Source organism: Hippoglossus stenolepis, chromosome 10 (assembly GCF_022539355.2).
Source record: "Hippoglossus stenolepis isolate QCI-W04-F060 chromosome 10, HSTE1.2, whole genome shotgun sequence".
Classification (NCBI taxonomy): domain Eukaryota; kingdom Metazoa; phylum Chordata; class Actinopteri; order Pleuronectiformes; family Pleuronectidae; genus Hippoglossus; species Hippoglossus stenolepis.
Window position 1 is genome coordinate 17,710,545 of NC_061492.1, and position 23,126 is coordinate 17,733,670.

Below are 23,126 nucleotides of genomic sequence, written 5' to 3' on the forward strand. Positions count from 1 at the left end.
GTATTGCCACATGTCTACAGTAAGACTGTCTCGCACGCCCCGTGTGTTGGGCTTGGTCTTGTCAAAGCAGCCTATTCACTTCTTTGGCATCCATCAGCTCTGCATTCCTCCTCTCCCACTGTCAGTGATCAATCATAATAGATTCCAGTATTGTTTTACTAGACCCGTCTGCGTCACTTTAACGATTTCCTCACATCAACATTTAGAGTATGCTCTCATTTGTGCCTGCAGTGCCCCGTTTACCCTGCTTTCGCAGTTTTGTTTTTCTGCACGGGCACAAACATGTCAGCTCTGTCATTTCCTGCATGGTTTTAGCTCAGTTGTCTTTTGGCAGTCTGCTGAGCTGACAGAATGTCACTCTGCACTGCCCTCTCATTACGTTCTACAGTTGCAATTTCTCGCAGGGAGAGAAATGGTATGTTACATCAACTATCTTTTTAGGTCATGAAGGCACTGTTTGTTTTTTCTTTTTCTGAAAAGTGTGGGAGATAGAAAATCTCTCTCTCTGTGTGTGTGTGTGTGTGCGTGTGCGTGCGTGCATTTTATACATTATTCAGATGGTGTGACAGAATATGACATCTGTAGCTGTAATTTACATGTCATAGTGGTAAATGACATACACGTATACTGTATATAAAAACCTGAATGACATGACCACTCCCGTAAAGTGAAACCAAAGCGTCTTGATTGTTCCATGGTGGCTGGCTGCAGTGTCGTTCATAAACCCCGCCTGTTCTATATTAGTGGATGGAACAAAGACCAAATTTAATCGTCAAAATACACATCATAATTATTTTCATCTTAGGTAGTTGTTATCACACTCAAGTGTGGAATTACTTAGTTTCTTGATGCTATAAAACAGGGTGAAACATAACGATTGACAGTTGACACTGACTCACCATTGGTCGAGCGTGTGTTACGATGGGACCTTGATCCCACAGCTTCATCCCTTTTAGAGTGTGGATACCCGACTGTCGGGTAAGATGGCAGCGTTTGTATCCAGGAATGTTTTTGCTTCATTTATATACAGGCTATGGCCATGCATAATACTAACAGGTGTTACAATTACCATTCATTCAACAACATAGAGAATGTGCTCTGCACTGGCCACAGACAGTGCTTTGTCCCCCACACAAAGTCAAGCAAAGGCGGTAATGGAGATTGCTTCCTACAGGAATCCTTTATTGAGCTGTAAAGTCCTCAATGATTTATAGGCCTGTTAGATCTTCAGTATCTGTAAGCTGCTTCTGTGTGGAGTCACTGTGTGGCGTTATGTGTGTTTGTGTGTGTTTGTGGGAATAGGACTGCACCATCATGTTCTGGCGCCGCTTCTCCATGAGGACAAATTTTAATCCCATGGGGAAATAGATGTTTGACTTCCTCTTGTTTCTGCTGACACAGCAGGAAAAATATGATACTCTAAACATCATAATTGTTGTTTTTAAACCACTAACTGGCACAGACTCTAAATTGCAGTTTTATGAATTTGTGAAGCAAAAGCTGATTTATTTTCTTCTGTTATTCACTCTGCTGTATTGCATTTGTTTATCTGTGATTAGAAAAAACTCTATTGCTCCAGAATACATTTTTATAATAAAAAAAACAATTTATGGTGGAAACTAGATTAAAAACTAAATTAAAAAACAAGTCCCTCCTAAAACAGATTTGTTTTTCTATTCAACAAAATAGACAGAGCATTTTTTTATCCACAGTACTTGAAAAGACTATTTCCTTCTGAAAAAACAGTAAAGAAGTTAGCAAGCAAGCACAGTGGCTAACCAGCTCACCTTCCTGTTAAGAAATTGATGTAATCTCCCCCAGCCATATGTCTGGGACATATGGTCAGTGTGGTAGTTCAGAGGTCCGAAGTGTCACTGTCAGTTGGAGATCTTAGCGACAAAATAAAGGCCATCAGACTTGGACAGCGAAAAGAAAGCCTACAAATATCACAATTAAGTATATTTGGAAATCTGTCTTAGTATAATCAGTTGCGTTGTGGGCGTACTCAGCTTTAACCAGCTAGCGAGTGGGTTATTGTTACTAATGCAACTACGGACACGATTAGAATATGGGCCCACAGCAGCCAAAGTCTGGGCAAGACATTATTGGGCAACTCGGGTAAGCATAGTGCCCTTTCCTCTTGACTTGACAGGGGACGGTCACATATATGGGAAAGTAGGCAAATGATAAGCACCGATGCAACTTATATATCATCGCTTGGTGAATGTGGGCAGTGCAGGATGTGACAGACTAGGAAATTAGTTGTATCGTCTGTACATTCCATTTACTTATGTTCAATGCTGTTCTCCTGCCAGAAAGGCAGCCTGTCTTTTTTCGGACACTTTATAATTTTCATGTCCGGCAAGTAAAACTGGTTTAACGAAGCTAATATCAGGGCCTATTTCATTTTGGCTCACTATGAAAACTATAGCCAATGATGGCCAAGTGATATTAACCACACGAATGTCATTGCTTTTGGTTGAGGCTGTGACATGACTGGTCAGAGTTGAACTCCATACAAAGCAATGTTGCGTATTTGCTTTGCCATAGGAAGCTTTATTCACCAACTCTCTTTGCCACTGCCCTCGGGCTGTGAGGTTTGTGGGATGTCTTTTGGTTTTTTTTACCAGTAGACAGGACTGAAACTCAGGTAGTAGATAAGGCCACCTCTCCCTTGCCCCCCTTTCTTGTGAGCTTGTAATTCAGGTAAGACCTGCTAGTTTAATGACCAGGTCTAAAACCAATGCTTGTTTCAAAACAAAAGTCCAGGGATTTGGTTCTGTGAAGGCATCTACTTGTATAGTGTGTATATTAGATGAATAATATTTGTATTATAAGAAATGTGTTGGTGAAATCAACTGATCGAGTAATCACCTACTAATTGCAGCTCTTCTATAGATTACACCATCTCCATGTGTCTCAAATCATGACTTCAATCATGAGCATAAGACTCTTATCCTCTCCAAATCCTCTCCCCTCACCCAACTGGATCTGCTTTGGATGGTCATCAAATCAGAGTTTGATGGCTATACAGTCATGTGTTCCTCCCCATGTGTCTTTGGAGATACTCCAACACAAATATTTAAGAATATCATAATTCTGTTCTGGTGCACAATGATGGCCAAGGAGAGTCAACCACACAACTAATGCTATTGGTTGAGCCTGTGACATCAACAGTCTAAGTTCACCAAAGTTGAACTCTATGTGAAGCCATGCTGCAAATTTGCTTTGTTGTTTTATTTGACATGGTAGTTGTAAGGACCTGCTCTGTTTTGTTTCAAAACGTGTCTTTTTTTCTTCAAGGTCCAAATATACCCATAGGTATTTCTTGGGAAGGAAAAATCCCTGTTTTGTTTTGTTATTGAAATCCTAGGAAACCTTACATGACAATGACACACCCTTGCCTGTAAACTCTATTTTCATTAATGGAGGATTTCTCCACCTCTCGCTGGCTTGTCGCTCTCCTCACCACCTGTGAGTCTGCAAGGGCAGCAATAAAGAACTTGAAATGTCTCTGAGGGGGAAAAAACTTCAGTTTTAAGATGCAGAGAAGAACCTTACGGAGGAGCTGACTTTCAATCTCAGGGACACATAGCGCAAATCTGTGGTTTTGTGTGTCAAACACTGAACAAGAGGAATATTTATCAGCCTTTGGGGCAATATGTGACTAAAACAAGAATTCAGTCAAAGCAAACAAATGGCTCATTTATCCTTCTTTTTATGCTGTTTCTCTTCCACTGGTTTGGTGTAGAGGTCCTTATGGGACCTTGTGGTTTCTACTAACTGAGACCTGACAATAACCCTAGTCGGGCTCAGTCCAGATCATATTCAGATTAACTGGGGCCAGGTGGGGTCCAGTTCTATTGCTGTGGAACAGACACAACAAATTGGAGGAGACACGGAGGTCAACACAGAGCTTGCAAACATGGACCCTTGGATGCAAAGCTGCACTCAGCTATTTGATAAAAATGCCAGCCTACTGGCTAGTATTATTTGAGTTTGAACATTATACTTTCTGTTAAACGTTGCTGTGCACAGGGCAACGTCAGGATCAGTTTCATAACCCTGATTCTTGCTGAGAGCACATTCTGGCCTCAGCTGGTCATCAGCTTGTAATCCCTGACTGGCATGACCAGTCATTTCTCTCCTCTCTCCCCCTCTCCTCACTTTCCTTCTTTGAGTGGATTAAGCCAATAGTGAAAGACACGTGTCTCAATGTTAGGACTTAAATCATGACCATAAGACTCTTATCCTCTGCAAATCCTTTCCCCTCACCCAACTGAATTTGTTTTGGATGGTTATCAAATCAGAGAGTGATAGCTGCACAGTCATGTGTACCTCCCTCTGTGTCTTTGAAAATGCTCCAACTCTGATATTTAAGAATATCATAAGCCTGTTGTTAGGAGCCGAAACCAGAGAAGCATCCTGGTGCTCAAGGACGATGATAAAAGGGGTCACAGGCTGCTGAGCAGAAATGATCCCCATTGACTGTTCATCTTACCTAATATGGATTTCTCCTCTCGTCAACAGGCCTGTAGTTTATGCCCATGGTCATTTTTGTCCAATGTTGTTATTTGTGTATGTCACACTCGGAGAGACTCTGACCTGGGTTATCGTTAATATGTGAAACATTTCCTGTATTTTTCCCACTGAAGCTAAAATGAAGAGGGGGAACAATGGCACTGGATCAGGCAGGCACAGACAGTGGCTATTGTCCCATGTGTACTAACACACTTTTTCCCCTTTGACTAACACTCAGTCCTTCTCTTCTGAACAATTCTCCGTCTCAGCCTTTTCGAAAAATGACTGTCTGTTTTTAGGAGTTAGTGATGATGGTGCTTGTCTCTGACCTGCACAGCCTGAACAGAGTATATAAGCTTACAGACACAGTGTACAGTACAAAACATGGTCACACAAGACCAATTGTCAATAGTCTGCAATGGAAACGCAAGACAAAACTTTTTTGTGGCACAGTTAAAGGTTATATAAGGCTCTGTCTTAACAAGCCTTGTGCTGCATCTTTATGCACCCCCAGGCATCTTTCCTCATCTGAGTCGGCAGTTTCTAAATTACCCCAAAGTGTCCTGATTGGAATCTGATAATGCTGGAATAGGTTGTTTTTGCACATGTCTTGTCGTTGGGAGATAAGAGGAGGTCATCTCACTACAGGCGTAGGTCAGCTGATCTATAAATAGCTGAAGACACATGAGCAATTCTGCTTTTGTCATTTTTTGCACTTTAGGCTGTATCATCCGCTGTTTTCAGACGTAACATGCGGGTAAAATTCAGAGAATTGGCTACGAAGTTCACCTGCATTCTGTGTTTCACACATGCACAACACAGCGGATGTATTCTATACAGACATGTTTGCAACTGCATCAAATCCTCTGCATTATTCAGGTGAGAGGTGTAGCAGCCGGATGCAGCAGGCAGAGACAGGAAGTGTCTTATACTGCTGTGGAGATCGTGTGGTTTTCTTGACAACACACAGACAGCGGTGTCGGCTCTTATCACCATAAACTCTCTTGACATCTTTGGCGGTGTCTGATTGTAGACACCACTCTCTCCACAAATATCTCACAGCTTTTTCACCGGGGGATGTTTGTTTCTTTTTTTATTTTTATTTTTTCATTTTTGCGTCTGTTGCCCATTAGAACCGTCATTAACCCCTCCACTTGCTCGCGGTGAATGAAGCAAGGGATCCCCTAATGTGTTCACACATTGACTTTTCCTGGATTTCTACAGACATTATACTTGGAAGCCAGGCCGAAGAAGTCTGCAGAAACTGCGGAGCCTTATCAAAACAAGACTTTCTCGTCTTAGTGGACAAGTAGCAGTTTTCAAACCACTTCTCCAGAGGGGAAACAAAGCTAAACACATGAAATGGGCTAAGATATACAAACATTTAACAGTGGATGAATGGGAAAAAATGACATGTACTCAAAGTTTGGTATTCGTGGCAGTATAAGATGGCTGTATTTCGGGAGATGAAAGGGAGAGAGAATGATACTGCTGTGCATCAAACTAGTAGTGACATGTAGTGGCGAGAATATTCAAGTCTTGTTTTTTTTGCGTAGTCTGGAGTTGAACACCTGCACTGAACTGACTTGATACTGACCAAGGAGAAGTACAATTCCATTCTTCAGAGACATGCACTTTTTGTTTGCTTCTTTGTCGAGAAGGATTCATACTGCAGCAGGATGAATGAACACACCCCAATGGTTATCATGAACTACTTTAAGACCAAAGAAAATCAAGGAGTCTGTCATGGACTTTCCTCCACAGTCACCTGACCTCTAACCCACTGAATAATAATGGGGGCACTTGAAGACAGAGAAGACCAAGCATTCTGACAAGATGCTCTTTGGAGTTCCTCCACACGTAGTTGATGTAATTTTAAAGTGACAGGAGGACTCTGACAGCCCAAGAATAAACAAGTGGCTCATACCCAAAAGAGGAGATACATTTATAGCATCCTTGGGTATGAATTCCCCTAACCAGAGTGATTCCAACCAAAGCAAGAAGTGGGATCCTGTTATTTGCCTGGCATCAGTGCTTGTTTCACTGTGCAATCACCAATGTGTTCTAGAAACACAAAAGCCTCAGAGGAGACCCATCTCATTCAGGAGATGGTACCAAAACAATAAGTCATTCACAGTGTAGTATCCAAAGGGCCCATATAAATGCACTTGGACTCCCCTCCTCTTACTCATTCACCGAAGCCCACGAGACACCACACAGAGAGCTCTCGGTGCTCTGAAGCTCCTTTCAAAACTCAACAAAGGGGAAAATGTTGATGCAGCAGGCTGGACTTGTGGAGCCTGCTGGAGCTGTGGAGAGGTGGCAGGGCTTTGACTAATGACCTGAATGTCTTTATTTGTGTTTGTATGTCAATCCAAGCTGGGCCACTTTGCTGCCGAGCTGCCACTTTGCTCCCCCTACAAGAACTCCAGAATAATCATTCATTACTGACGTAATCTGTTATCACTTGTTGAATGATGTCAACAATAAGGGTGTTAAAAGATTTTCCCAGACACAGCTTTAGCATTAACTCCTACAATTTGATGTGATAGTTAATCATGGTGTGAAGTCACAGTTGACGAGCTCAGTCACGCCAAGTGCTCAACTTAGTAACCCTTGAGTTTGTTTTCGGTTGAGAAATGTGTCACTGAATGTGTACGAGTGGGAATGTTCATGTTTAATTCATCTCTGTAGAGAAACTCTCTAAATGTTGTCTGGAAGCACGTTCTTGATGGCACTGATAAAATGACTGAATTGTCAGGATGGCACTGTGAACAGTGTGTTTTCATCCCCTTCTTGCTGCATGCATATCCCTCTCTGCCATCCCCAGAGTATTAACTACGTTTTTTAGCCTGCACTCACAGCGTAGCAGAGCGTTCCTGCTGTTTCCACGGTGATTAAACTGTTGCATCTCCCTAATTGTCCATTACATTTGTTATGTGAAGGACATGTGTGTGAATTTATGGTTAAAATTTTGACTTGCCTCCATCATTTGCATATTTTTCTTGGTTTTTTACTCTATTTCATGATTATACCTCACTTCCCCTTTTCTCTTATCAGCTTGTACTTAATTTATGACAAAGGTTTATCTGGCTGTCCCTTCTTCCTGTCTATCAACTGCCCTTCTTTCAAAGCAGAGGCAAGGCCATGAAGAGCCGATCTTCAGTCACTGTCGCTGGCTGTTGACAGGGAAAGCGATAGGGATCCTCTCTGACCCACCCTTGTCCAAATTGCCTGGTTCATATCCTCTGTGTTGGCTTTTGACCAAATACCCACCACCACCACATTCTCCACCCTTTGAATGTTCTCCTGCTGAAAGACTCAAAAGGGCCTAACTGCCTCTGTAGTATTAGCTTCATTAAAACTTAATGAAAAGTCCCAGCTTATGCATAGACTTGAATGATCAGATCTTAAAAAAGAGGCTAAGACCTCTTCAGTGTGTTGTCCTCTACGACAATCTTGTGTAAAAAGTGGGCAAATGAGAGCAGATTGTACACTCACACTGACAACAGAGAGACTGTTAGGATTCCTGCCCAGAGATTCACTGAACCCCACAGCTTCAATAACCTGCCTGAAATCATACAGGCCAGTTTCGAAAAAACACAGTTTAACCTGAAATAAGTGTTAATACGGATATCTCTTTCCATATCAGAGAAAAGTCAGGCAAATCAAACACACAAAGTAAACTTCAACTACTTTCTGTATATGTCCTAATAACTTCTGGTTATTGTTGGTATTTATTGTTAACGTGTAAAGTGCAGGTCAGCGGGAGAGTGAGGAAGGAGAACATGCAGCAGGGTAATACAGCACAATACAAGGATACCGGGTCTATAATGTGTCTCTGCCATGACCCTGAATCAGCAGCTGCAATAATTATGCAGCGGTGGGGCGTGGAGACATTGGGTTGTTTTATCCAGAAGTCTAATGTCCCTGTAAACCTATCTGCTACTCGGCTGACAGTGTCGCATAGAGATTTTAAAGATCTGTAGTGTTACACTGTGGTTTAGATGAGGTGAAGTGCTCAGTGAGGAAGTAGTTATGTGTCTTTTCTTTGTTCCATTGCTCTTCTCTTTGCTGAGTAGTATGGTGTAGTGTTGAGACTTGTCTGAAGCAGGAGGAGACAGAGGTGATGGAAGCAAATTTCCATCTTGATGGGCAGAGTGGACAACTGGCTGGAGGATTTCAGGCAGATCATTCTTTAATTAGTGGCTTCCTAGAAGATGTTTGTCAAGGTTTAGGAGTTCACATGCACATGAACTGTTATCACATCACAAATTACACATGAAATAAGCAATTATTTACAATTCGGACAATTCAGAGAAATGGGCAGATCTAGATGTCTGTTTTTTTAGCCCTTTTTTAACATTGTGAGATGGGAAGCACTGTGTGGAGGTATGTGCTTTAGTGCCATTATAGAGTTTAAGTGTCCAAGCTGAAAAATAACAATTGGACACTATTGAAAGTTTCAGGATGCTTTCTTTTGAATATTTATATATATATATTTCTTGGATAGAAATATAGTTTTTTACATTTATGGGGACAGATGCTATCATAATGGATTTTTTGCCAATTGTAGATATGGAATGTGATGAGTATCAGAGTCTGACTGGGCAAGGCCTCTCTTCTCTACATCTCACTCAGACTCACCCTATGTCCTGGTCCATAGTTGCCTGTACCTATTGCAAAGTCTTTGCATGGAATTACTCTACCACAGAGAGCAATGTGAATGTGTCTGCTACTACACATTGACTGACCAAAAAGATTTCCCTTGTGTGGCATGAACATCTCCATTGAAGGGTTTTTAATATGTATGTATTGGTTAATGGGATTTTGTGTGAGTGTGTAGGGCTGTGTGTTCAGTATTCCATAAGTTCAAGGTGCAGGCACCAGGCCCTGTAAAAACTTGCAGAGCTAGAACAAGGCCGAATGAACCACACTGGTTCATTATCCACATCATTCTTTGAAGATGATTGGCTAATCAAACCCTCACACTTCCTGAGCTCGCTGATGTTGGGAGCAGTCTCCCCCATGATTCTTATTCTCCTCTCACTCAGACGAACATCAGATGCCTGCTCTCTCTGGCGTACGAACAGGCGAGTGCTGCTCTCTGACCAGCCGGAGCTCCAGCGGAGCCGAAAAGCCTTTGAAGTTTTGTCTAATCAGCACCGCAACTTAACGTGTGTGTGTGTGTGTGTGTGTGTGTGTGTGTGTGTGAGACTAATATGAAAATGGATTATTATTCCATACATAGCAGTACTCTGGGTTTATGCACCAGTCTAAAAATAGCCTCCAATCATGAGTTGCTCATTTGAACTGCAATTGTTTTTGAAGAAAGCTGTTGTTTCATTGTTCATTTGTTTGCCTTTTTAGGCAAGTTTCAGATTACCCATCATCTGTGTATAGTCTAGGCTACATCAACTGCTACTAAATTTAAGTTTTAAAATGCATCACTGTTATGTTAAAGGTTGCTGACTATTTTGGAGCGCCCACTGAGAAGTTTGGAAAAACTGCTGGCCTTGTTATTGCCTGAGGAATTAAAAGTGCGAGGATCCTGTTGGAATTGCTTCGATTATTTTAGTTTGAATTTTATCAAGCTGCATTGTAGTATGGGAAGATAAAAACTGATACGTGTAGAAACTGACAGTCTTCCGCATTCCCTTCTTTACTTTTTTTCATCAGTTCGACCACCAGTGATAAAGGAGAAAAAATTTATACCGAATGTCAGTAACAGTTCCACCTCATCATAGGTCCAAGGAAAGAAATCCCTCATCTTACCTTTCACGACTGTTGATTCTTGTTCATAGTATCACCTGTAATTAAGACAATCTGCTTCCTGTTTACACTGGCACGCACATGCCTGGTGTAAATGAATGGTCACGTGAAATACATTTTCAGGTGTGTTCGAATTGACGGAGATTATTACTGATGCAGAGATAAACCACTTGTGCAATACATTTAAGTATGGCTGTGGCCCTAGTCTTACAGTAGCCTTCTCATCTCTAGGGATGGAGTATTCCGTAGACTATGCATTCATGCTGAACTGCTCATCATCCCTGGAGACTTGCCTTCTGCAGGCATTAGTATGGGCAGTTGAAGCGCACAGGCTTGACTCTGATCCCTCTCTGCTGGACCTGAACAACCCTGCTGCTACAATTGTGTGTATTATGTGAATGGCATCTCTCCAAAGCCTTGAATCACTCTGACCATTTTCAAAGCAAATCTCACAGACTGTTAAAAATGCAGACCGGTTCGGCAATGTTTCCTTTTTGTAAACCGCAAAAACTGTGGACTGAAGGTTCACTGTTGCCTTTACAAAAGCAAGCAAACACTAAAGGTGAGATATGTCACAGCAGCTGAGGCTATCATTGCCATTGTGTTTGTGTAACTGTTTGCAAATGTTTCAAGTGGCTACACCTACTAATGGACGTTTATAGTCCACTTGGACCTGTCTGTAACTTGATTTAGGTCACTCACGGCAGCGAGTGATTCCTCGCCACAGATTATATTACAGTGAGGGTGCTACTCATCCAGGGACTAATGAAGCAGCAGAGGGGGGCTGATCTGTTCGCCATACTTAGGAGCGCAAAGACCTTGACCTTAGAGTGGGTGTTCACTGTTAACACCCACCCATTACTTAAGTATGGGTTTGGTTAGAGCTGCATTTAGACCATTAACAACCATTCTCCATAACCACTCACAGTTGGCTTGGTTTTGGTGGAGAGGTAAGGAATGTTATATGTTAACCTCTGCTGCTTTCTTCAAATGCTTCATGTGATATGGTTTCTTAAAACCATAAAGTCTTATGCTATTTTTAGCGATTAACCACGGAAAAAGTCAGCAAAATTGGGTCCAGATATTTCCTGGAGTTTGCCTTTCACATATAAGGAATGCAGCAGGACATTGTCTGCATCAGATGCATTTACAACTTCAACAGGAGGGAGGATATGAGGTTTAAATTTGGATGCGGAAAACAGTGTTTTTGTTCACAGCTCAATGACACTGGCATCAGCCCTTCTTACCAAAGGCTCTTGAATCTCATTTGTCTTTCCAAGATTACCTCTTCGTAGGCATCTTCCATGTGTCTTTATCATCCTGCGATATTTGTATTCTTCCAGTTTCATGTCTCACGTTAGAAACGCCATCGACACAACTGATCGCACACTCGCAGTGTAGTTTCCAGACATTTTCCTGCTGCATTCTCACAGGAGCTTACTAGGACATTTCCAAATTATTTAACCGGAAAATGTCGGGACAGCCCCTTCAGAAAATTTCAGGAAAATGTCCGCAGTTCAATGCAGAGTTCAGTGCATGTCTGAAACTGGCTATAGTGTTCACAACGGATGAATACATTCACAACGCTTTAAAATACTTAATGCACTGTTCACTTCTCTTTTGTGGTTACATTAATTAGAAGATGGATAATGTTTGAAGTAAATAATAAATTGTAAATTTACTTTAAATTAAATGCTTAGTTAAAATTGTATGACATTAATTTGGTTATTCCATCATTGGTAAGAATAATTGTCAATTTATCATTAAAGCTTAACAATCCAAAATGTATTCGTTCAAGAAAGGCTGAAACAGTTGAGGTAAGGAAGCTGCTGAGACGGAGCCTGTTTCAATCAAATCTGCACAAAAATCATGTGCTGCTGAAGGAAATTACAGCACTCGGGCTACAATGGGGACAACGAATAGATGATTTGTGTGAATACCATCAGATAAGTCATTTTTCATTTCAATTAATCACCAATTATTTCCTGAGTTAATCAGTGAATCTTATTTTCTCAATTGAATAAGATGAAAATGTCCATCACAATTTCTCAGAGCCCAAGTTTGTCTTTTTCTCACTAATGGTCCAAAATCCAAAGATAGTCTATGCACTACTATTACAGATAAGTATTTGAACAATCAATTTATTTCAGTTTTCAATCAAGCAAGCAATTCTGAAGATTGTGGCCAATTTGTTTTTTTGTCAATTGACTCAAAATTCAATTGAATCTGTATTAAAGATGTGACTGTGTAAATGGCTACACAAACATGGTTACAGCAACAACAGGAGTCTATTTAAATTGCCCTGAAGATACTGGGTGACATGAAGACCACCCAGGTGGGAGGGGTGTTGTTGTTCACTGTGTTTCTTGCTGGATCTCGTTTGAAGAGACAAATGGCCTCCACTCACTATCACACCACATAATGGCAAGTCCATAAACTTTTTATGAGCCTCAAGGAGAAGTTAGCATGTTTATTGCTGGACCAAATGGCTGAATACAGAAGAATCTTTTTGAAGTTTGTTGTCTGCTTGTGTGAACATCCGGTTTGAGATATTGTTTCCACTTTTTCTGCAACTGGTTCCTTTTATTACAGACTTGAGTGTGGCAAGTTTGAAAGCTGCTGAATAATTTGAACATATGGGTTTTAATGGTTTGGTGTTAAATGGAAGGAAGGTCATGTCACACAAGTGGTTTTGTTCTCGCTGTGTCCTTTGTTCTGTGAACCAGGCTCTCTTCATACTGACCATAATCTGTATATAAAGATGGTCGACAGGACAGCTCCACTAAAGTGAAGCCAAAGTGTCTCAATTACCACCTGGTGGCTGGGTGCAGTATAGATCATAAATCCCACCTCCTCTATGTTAGTAACCATTTTTTTGCCATGTTAGTAAAACATCTTTTCTCAAAGATGTTTTATGTCACGTTGGTTGTTCCTATCACACTTTTAATTTTTCTAGTAAATTTGATTTTAATTATATAATTGAAAAAAACTGGTGAAACGTCATGATTGACAGCCGAGTGTGTGTATCACTAAAACCATGCTACCATGGCTCCATCCCCCGAGTGCTTCATGGCAGACTCTGGCTCCAATGCGCAAGATGGCGGCATTTGTATCCGGGATATTTTGGCTTCTGGATAGTGGAAGAAAGTGGTAGATTTGTCGTCTATTTTTCTATATTGGTTATGATACTGACATAACATGGAGAAAAAGACATTGCCTTTAGCACGTGACTAATGTTCCCTCTGAAAAAAAAAATTCATTTCTTAACAAACCGAACAAAAGAGAACAAAAAACGAAAAGAACAATATTGTGGGTAAGTGTCAGAGTCTTTGCCACAGAAGCTTAAGGAGATGGTCCTTTATTAATGAGACTTTGCTGGCTGTAGTTGGCAGGATTGTAGTAAAGAGGGACCAGTTTTATTACTTGTACTTGGCACTTTGTTGAAAACATATATATTCCAACGACCACCACTGACATTTCGTATTAAACTTTAATTTAGTTTTCATGGCATTTATGCTCGATTAGTCTGTGTGATAAATGAGAGGGATACAGTGCAGAGTACACACAGGGCCAGAGTGGATAAAAGAAACTTTATTGACCCCATGCAGGGTAATAAAAGTGTCACAGCTACAGTGGTACATAACAGATGCTTAAATAAGTAACTTTGAAAATGTAAAAAAATAACAAAACTACGATAGAAGCTACTAAACCCAATTTACAGTTAAGATTACTTTCAAGTTGCTTTCTAATAGCATCTGGAAATAACAAATCCTTTTGCTCATTTTTTACATTATGAATCAAAAGGTATTTATTAAGAGTTATGTTTGTCTATATCAGTATTATTTCTTATTTGTATTTTCAGGATATTCCTATCCTATTAATATGATTAAAATTTTGAGTTTGAGTCAAAAATCTTTTTTATTTTCATGGTTTTAAGAGTCTTTTGAGACCTTTGTGGTATTTCAGAGATTTCAGGGTATTTATCTTTTTGGAGAATTGATACTTTTTTCTGATACTTAACACTCACTTACCTATGCAGTTCACATTTGGCAGGACCTCGGCTCTGGCCGCCAAAAGAAGATGATCCACCTTTTTATTTAGGTTTAAAAAAACTTGGTGCCCTCTTCCTCATTTTAATTTCCAGTAACTTATATTTATATTTCTGTGAAAATAGACATGATTTATTTTTGCCAGTGAAATATTCACTTAATAAAACACTTGAGTTAACCTCACACTTCAAGAAGGTATAGCTACAGCTAATTAGACACAGCCATGAGCACATAGTTCGGCTGCTGTCGTATCTAATCCAGCTGAGTTTAGCATCCTGCTAGTGGACACAGAGAGATAGCGCTGAGCTTTGTTGACATATGACACAGAGTATCTCTCGGCCTGCTTAACAGTAAGAGCAACAGTGTTGTTGATGAGCTGTCATGCATGTCTCTCCTCTTGCAGAGCTTCCGGAGAACTGGACTGACACAAGGGAGACCCTACTGGAGGGTATGGTGTTCCAGCTCAAATATCTGGGGGTCACGATGGTCGAGCAGCCCAAAGGAGAGGAGCTGTCTGCGGCTGCCGTCAAGAGGATAGTGGCTACGGTAAGAAAGACACATTTTCAGCAGCGAAGACTCACACACACACGCATAACTTAATTCGATTCGATTTAATACACAGACCTTCTAAAATCTTCTCATCATGCCTGGTTTAAGAAAACTAAGTTTCTCTGAAGCAGCCATATTATATTCTCCCCATCATCACCTCAGCCACTTGTAAATCATAGTCAACACCCCCCACTCACCCTCATCCCACCCAAGGTCCAGATTGACATTTAGAGGAGGATGCAATTAGTTAGAACATTGTCGCTCATTGCATGGCTCAACCAGCTTTATCATTGCAGAAAAGGGCTTAATGTTATTGGATCTGGCAGCTCAATGGATAACGAAGTTAGTGGTGGCAGAATAGGGGACTTGGGACACAGTGATGTATGGAGAGGGAGGCAGAGGCTCTGGTTGGGCCTGATCTATTGGCTGCCCTTGGTTTCCCTCCAAAAAGGATGTTAGGAGGCTGAGTGGGAGTTTCTTTTTGAAAACGTTTCGCCTTTAGAAAAGATTACATTTTCTCTCTATTTTCTCTGTGGTTCTCAGTCGAAAATATACTGTTGTTGTTAAACTTGTTTGATTTGTTTGTGTTTGTTTTGACAAAGTCTTTGGTCAATGGCTTATGTCAGATACGTCTGGTCAAGTCAACAACAACATTATTGGTTAGAAGTTCAGTTTAAAATTAACTTTTCTTTTGAAACACTTGTGCAGTTCCCGTTCTCAACATGTCTGTTTGGAATTGTCGGTTTGCCAGGCCTGTCGCAATGCTGGTTGCAGATTTCTTTCTGAAGCTGTGCAAGTGACCTGTTGTAACTGATCCGTGGCAAGTAGAGACCGACGGCTGACTGTTTAAGTTCCGAGAAGCTCGAAGCAGAACCCCAAACCGGAGAATCGGTTGTAGTTGCAGTTCTAGTGAATGCGCTGTTTTTGTGATCAACGTCACTTTCATTGATTAGTCCTAACAGCAGCTGCTACAGTGCATTGGTCGCCTGTTTATTCAAAGTTTGCGGATATTGAATATATTGTGCGTCCACGTCGCACCAAATTCAACACCTCAATTCCTGTGGCTCTTAACAATACTTGAGTGTGACGCAGATAAGATGAACAGTTCTCGAGATATGGAAGCCAGATACAGACAGACAGTCAGAGATTTCTAGAGAGTTTGATTGACGATTGATGGTAGGAATTGTGCTTTGTGACTGATTTGAATAAAATAATTTTAAACATAAATTCAAAGTGGTATTGATTGTTTTTCCTTCCCTTTCTGTCTCTCTTTCACATATATTTTCTCCTTGTGGCCTCCGCCCTTTCTTTCTCATCCTTCTCTTCCCCATCTTCCAGGCCAAAGCAAGTGGAAAAAAACTTCAGAAAGTCACGTTATCGGTCTCCCCACGAGGAATCATCCTTTACGACAGTGCCTCTAACCAGCTGATAGAAAACATCTCCATATACAGGTCAGTTTTTTTTCCGACTCCTCAGGCGCCGTGTCAATGTTTCTCACACACTCCGTGTCCTGGACTGAACCGGGCTGCTCCGATTATTAAATACTCTCACCCTGAATTTAAAACAAAAAGTGTTTTTTCCTGTCTTGTTCTCATCCATCACTGAAGGAATGTGAGTATAAGGATGTGTGGTACTACATAGCAGGGTTGTGTGTCTGTGTCTCTGTCTGTGTGGGTGTCTGTGTCTGTGTCTGTGTGTCTTTGGTGTGTGAGAGGGAGAAATGTAGACAGTCCATAAACTGTACGTCTCATCAATCTCAACTACCATGGGACTCCCTCACAGCTGTACGCCTGAGCTTTCACCTTAGGTGTGACTGACTGACACACACACACTCACGCACACTATTTCTCTCTTGTCCTCTCTACTAAATATCTACAGATCTCACTTGCCTGCTGCAGCCTGCTCCATTAAAGCTGACTAACCTCCACCGGCCTTGAGCCTTTGAGCAAAGCTTGAGTCACTTTTCTAAAATCCCACATTTATGAGTCTTCATCAATGCAAGCGGGGACTTTCCATCATTTGTCGAGGCATGAATAGCCTCATATTGAATAATTTTGTCTAAAACTAGGCAGACTGATCATCGACAGTTTTCTGGAGTTATCCTAGAACCATTTTATTGACAAGTTGTCTTCCAGGGTGACCTTGGAAATCTGAGCCATTTCAGAGAAAAGCCTCAGTCCCCCCACCTGTCATCGAATTTCCTGGCTGAGCAAGTTTGAGTCAATTTGTCAGGCTCGCAGCATTTATCTATATTAAAATCTAGTATCTAAATCACTGAGCTTTTTTTTTAGATTGAACTTGAGTAACCCTTTCAAAGAAGATGGATAAAACAGAGGATACAATTAAGTTGATAAAATGTGTATGTTGCTGTTAACTGCAGTCACCGATAATTAAGGCTGCAACGGATTATTAATTCCATCATCAAATAATCTAATGATTATTCTTTTGATTATTGTTTCGGAAAAAGGAATATAAAGATAAGAAAAATAATATTCTTAATTTCATATTTTTCGTGGAGCACCCTGTCGTGGTGCTTGAGTATAAAAATACCCGATTCATCCAGCCCCCCTTTTATGCAATGCCCGTTAAACGCAGCACTGATAATGGATTCTCTCATTTGATGAATGAAAAGTATGTAAATTTAGGAGTAATTAAAAGGCTGACTGGGTGAGGTGGGTCCAGCTGTAACCTCAGGATGCTGTGAAGACATAAAGCAGCTGGTTGGGTGTTGCAGCCCATTGGAGCTCTCCTCCCCAGACATCTGCTGAGAAGACGAATGACCAATAAAAGAAATGGATTTGCAGAGACACCCTATTTCCCTGACGCTCCCACCCAAAACGCTCTCCTCTAAATCTTGATTTTGTTGTGCAGAGCGCAGCTGTGATTCTAAAACCTCCTCAAACTTTTCTTGCCTTACTTTCATTATTGACGTATTTATTCCAAACTGTATATTCCCTAGTCATAACTTTACCAAGGGTGTCTACACCACAGTGACATTGGTGCACATGGTCGCAGCTGAAAAGAAGGACAGATGGCAGACATTTCTTATAGCCTTCCTCCATCATTTTGAGTCTCCCTCGTCAACTGGCCGCTGATCCCATCACTTTGGTATCAGGGTGAAGATGACATGATGATCAAACCGTGGAGCAAAGCTATTTGTGAAGCATTACAGCGTAATTTAAAACCCTGCTCTGCACCTGAGACCGATAAGCGAGATGGATACCTCATAAATATGTGACAAATCTCACATCAACAGGTGACCTTTGACACCACAACAAGCCAGGAAACGTTGTCTTTGGGAGTTTTCATGTACGTCATATTTAACGGGTGCACTCAGTGGGAGTGTAGTGACTTGTTTAAAAAGCAGAAAGGGATGGCATCCGTTTTGCGGAACAGCACAGATGTCCACTCGGTTCAGTTTTATGATGATGTTGGGCTCAGTACCTGTACACAGCTGGGGGGGTGTTTGATGACGTGCAGAGCAGTGCGAGTGTGTGTGTGTGTGGAGCTGGCTTTAAGAATGCACAGGTTTTTTTCTCCTGTAACATGTTTTAAAGAAAAAATCTGATTGCTGGGGCGCCGCTTGATCTGTGAAGACTCTAAAGTCTCAGTGTTTTTTATTAAAGTGTGTTTTTTTTCCCTTTCAGAATATCATATTGCACGGCAGACAAGATGCACGACAAAGTGTTTGCCTACATTGTCCAGAGCCAACACAATGAGACCCTCGAGTGTCATGCCTTCCTCTGCACTAAGAAAAAAACGGTGAGTAGATAGGTTTTTCCCGTTGAGTGTCAAGTGAGACAACAAATGTGTGTGTGCCCAACATAGTCCAGTAACTTCTTTAGGATATAAATATTAGTTATTATCTTTATGGCTCAATTCAGTTCCCTTTTTTTTTTGTATTTTTGAACGCGTATATAAATAGATGACTTTATTAATCCCTGTAGAATTGTATTTGTCATAGCAGCAGCCAGTAAAGAAATGCAAGAATAAAAATTCACACATAAAGGGGACATAGCATGCCCATTTTACCACAAGTTGATATGGTTCCTTGGGGTCTTAATGAAATGTCTGTAACATACTTTGGTCAAAATACCACAAGGATCATATAAAACAGCACCCTTTTTACCCTGTATAAAACAGCCCTCCACAGAGTGACCTGTTTTGACTGCCTGTTCCTTTAAATGCTAATGAGCCAGCTCCCCCCTCCCCCCTCTCCCCCCATGATTTTAAACGATATAAATTACATATTTTATATGATATAAATTATCAAATATGCATCCCATACTTTGTATTCCCCTTCTGTTGTCCTGGAGTTTTAATTTTCCCAATCACATAATTAAATGTCCCCCTCTGCCCATCCACTACAAGCACACAAGCAGATAGACAGAGAGAGAAAGAGAGGGGTGGGGGGGGCTATGAAGACCATCATTTACCCCCGAACCCCGACATTCAACGGGTACAACAACAAGCGGAGAAAGCAGAATCGCGGGCTGACCTTATATATACAGTCTATGGGGCTGACCAGCGCGGAGAAATGCTCGTCCCGTGTGAACAGCCAGGCGGCTGCGTGCTTGAGAACGGCGCTGCGCTGCCTCCGAGCGGCGCCGCGTCCGGTGTACCCGGCGTAACTACTGTAACCCGGCGTAACTACTGTAACCCGGCGTAACTACTGTAACCCGGCGTACAGTAGAGCTGAACACTGCGGAAGTCTTCCACACAGCTGGCAGTGTGGAAGACCGCTGCGAGGCAGCGCAGCGCCATTCTCCAGCACGCAGCCGCCTGGCTGTTCACACGGGACGAGCATTTCTCCACGCTGGTCAGCCCCATAGACTGTATATATAAGGTCAGCCCGCGATTCTGCTTTCTCCGCTTGTTGTTGTACCCATTGAATGTCGGGGTTCGGGGGTTACAGTAGTGCTGAACACTGCGGAAGTCTTCCACACTGTTGGCTGTGTGGCGCTGACACAAATTCCAGCTCACGCACGGGAGAGCGAGCGGTCGCTCCCGAGCAGCTGCTGCAGCCTCCCAGTCCCAACGATCCAGACAAATGCCACATGTGAGTGAATCGCGGGCTGACCAGCGGAGAAATGCTCGTCCCGTGTGAACAGCCCGGCTGTGTGCTTGGGAACGGCGCTGCGCTGCCTCGCAGCCTCGCTGCCTCCGGTGTAAACCCGGCGTAGCGAGTGTGGGGGGACGGGGGGGTGGGCCAAGACCATGTAGGGAGACTTCCAGTTCCTTGTTACGACACAAAACCCAGGAAGCGCAATCGAGTCGCTCAAGCATGACGTTTCTGACTTAGAGGAACTATAACAAAACGCGCGAGTGTTTTTTCCCCAGAGTTTTTGGGTTGGTAGACATGCCAGATACCCACATTAACCTGTAGAAGCACTAACAAAGTGGAATTTGCATGCTATGTCCCCTTTAAATAGAATACAGCAGCCCTCAGACAGTTAAATAAAATACAAGATAAGTAGTGTGATAGTCTTGTACAGGCAGCACAGTGCAAAATACAAATATTTTACGGTGCTGAGAAATACAATTAATTTAGTCCAGTACTCTCATATCTGTGCATTTATTTTGAAGCTACGTCCAGCAGCTGGTTAGCTTCGACTGGAAACGGGGAAACGTAGCTTACATCTATCTGAAAATCTCTTAGGCTCAGTAATCAGTGTATTACATCCATAGACTAAATATAAAGATGGATGACATGATGGTGAAGCTACTTTTGGAGAACCTTACTTGTGGGGTGAAATGTCATGGTAGACAGCTGAGACTGACTCCTGATTGGACACTGTGTGACCTCGAGACCGGCTACATCCCCCAATCGCTAATGCGCAGACTCTGGCTCCAACTGATGTCATCAGAGCAAGATGACAGTGTTTTTGTATCTGGATTTTTTTTATCTCAGCCTTCATTTCTGGATAGTGGAGGTGGAGACATGTCGTCCATCTTTATATATAGTCTATGGTTATAACTCATTTTGTCTTGGTCAGGCACTGTGACTCTAAGAAGTCTTTTTTTTTGTCATTGTGAGGTTGCCAGGCAACTAGTCTGCTCCCAGCCAATAAACAGTCCCTTACAGGACCCCCATGTTAAACCATGACATGTTGTTTTTACACTTAATATTTTTGGACAGAAAAAACAACGTGTTGAGTAATGAGGTTTAGAGATGCTGGTAGGTGTATATTGTTGCACCAGGACAGAGCCTGTTGTTTCCCCTTGTTGTTAATCCTAATTATTTGGCTACGGCTGTGGTTTTATATTTAGCATACAGACGTGAGAGCGCTATTGATCTTCTCATTTAACTCTCGGCAAGAAAGCAAATCAACTAATTTCCTAAATGTCAAAATACCCCTTCACTGCAATTAGTTACATATAAATAAACATATTGTTTAAAGTAAGGCGACATGGTACAAATGCAGGCGTCAGATTCTTTACGTTCAGCTTTTGCTCCTGAAAAAGTGTGCAAAGCAGTTAATGCAGATGTCTTGAAAAGAGAACTTTAGAAAAAACGCATTGCCACTTTGAGTCCAAGCATTAAATCAGGAGACAGACCAGGGTGAGAACATGTAGGGCGGGGGAGGCTGTCATCCTTCTCTTGGCATTCTCTCCATCCCTGGAGGTTTTTCGGAATGAGGGAACCACTCCCTCCTCTTCCTTCCCCTCACTAATTTAGTTCTGGCCAGAAGGCCACGTATCCTCCCACTTTCATAAACAACGAGCCATGGAGCCGCACGGGTTTATCTTCCTCCTCCTCCAGTGTCTGTGAAAGGGGACTCCTCGTGTTCGTGCTCAGTTCCTGTTTTTATTGGGGTCACAGTTCCGTCAACTTCCTGGAGTGTTTCCTTCCCGTGGTTGAGAAGGCTGATTATTCATCTTCATTTCATTCTTCCGCTGTATCTGACCCGTGTCTGTCTCTCTGCTTCCCACCAACAGGCCCAGGCGGTAACCCTCACAGTGGCTCAGGCGTTCAGAGTGGCGTTTGAATTCTGGCAGGCTGCCAAGGAAGGTACGCATGGTCGCTTCCCTGACGACCAGAATGTGATGGATGAGTTTTCCCTCTCCTCCCCCACATATTGTTATTCTCTTCCTCTTACTGTACACAGTCATTCTGTATTTCATCCTGAGGTTTTGCAGAAAACTTGGAAACGTTTATCATTTGTTTTGACCTTGACTTCTTTTTGAGGGGTCATGTCAACTAATGGAGAACTGTTTGTCTGCTTCCATTGATTGGACCAGTTCCCCACACAGTTGTTAAATCATCAGAGACCAGACAGACCTGCTTTGGTCAGAGACGCCTCTCTATTACAGAAAACTCCGTCATGGTTAAAATCTCATATAGGTATCGACTGGGGGAGTCGAGGATTTGAGGTTAGCCCGGGGCAGAGGTGGGCTGAGTGGAGGAGATCAGCTTTGATAATAGGACTCTGATGTACCAGAGCTAGGATTTTCCCTCAGTATTTAATTTTTTTTTTTCATCTTTTACTACAAAAATGTTCTTTATCTCCTCATAATATATTTAGATTTTTCTTGTTAATGTCAAGCTTTAAAGCATCGACCCGCTTTGAAATTGTGAGTGCCCTTAATAGCAGAGTACAGTGAGGGGGCGAAGAGACGGGTGCTGGGATGGCGAGTGTGTGTGTGTGAGAGAGAGAGAAAAGAAAATGATTGTGTACGTGTGTCAGTGCGAGCTCAACCCCCTGACAGATTCAGTGTCAGCGCCATTGATCTTGTCTCATGTGCTGGTTAATTCAGGACTTTAGAGACTCACATGCTCATTGTATGAACATTCTAACTGCTTCTTTCATTCACTCCACATTTCTACCCCTTCTTCTTCTACTTCTACTTCTTCGTTGCCTTCGTCTGACGTCGTCGTCTGTGTGGTGGTCTTCATTGTTTTTGTCGTCTTCTTCACTGTCTTCGTCTTTCTCTTTATCTTCTTCGTCTTCATATTCGTTATCGTCTTCATCATCTTCTTTGTCATCTGCGTCGCCATCGTCGCCATCATCCTCTACTTTGTCTTCGACATCATATTCTTTCTCCTCTTCGTTGTCGTCTGCGTTCTCTTCTTTTTCCTCTTCTTCTTCTTCTTCTTTCGCCTCTTCTTTTTCTTCATCTTCACCTTCTTCTTCTGTGGTGTTTAAGAATGTTTTTATGTGTGCACATTTCCATTTGCGGATGGATTAGTTTTCCCAGGATCAAGGCCACAGGCTCCCACCTCACGCCTCTTTA

General features: G+C 42.0%; 1 protein-coding gene across 2 annotated transcripts in view; it reads left to right on the forward strand.

The window, feature by feature from the left end:
* ldlrap1b (low density lipoprotein receptor adaptor protein 1b) overlaps positions 1-23,126 on the forward strand; it is a 37,531-nt gene that overhangs the window by 2,240 nt on the left and 12,165 nt on the right. For both annotated transcript variants that reach the window (XM_035168013.2, XM_035168012.2), the window contains exons 2-5: positions 14,746-14,888; positions 16,230-16,342; positions 18,539-18,653; positions 21,831-21,903. In XM_035168013.2, the coding sequence (XP_035023904.1) occupies positions 14,746-14,888; positions 16,230-16,342; positions 18,539-18,653; positions 21,831-21,903 (444 nt within the window). The remainder of the gene's footprint in view (positions 1-14,745; positions 14,889-16,229; positions 16,343-18,538; positions 18,654-21,830; positions 21,904-23,126) is intronic.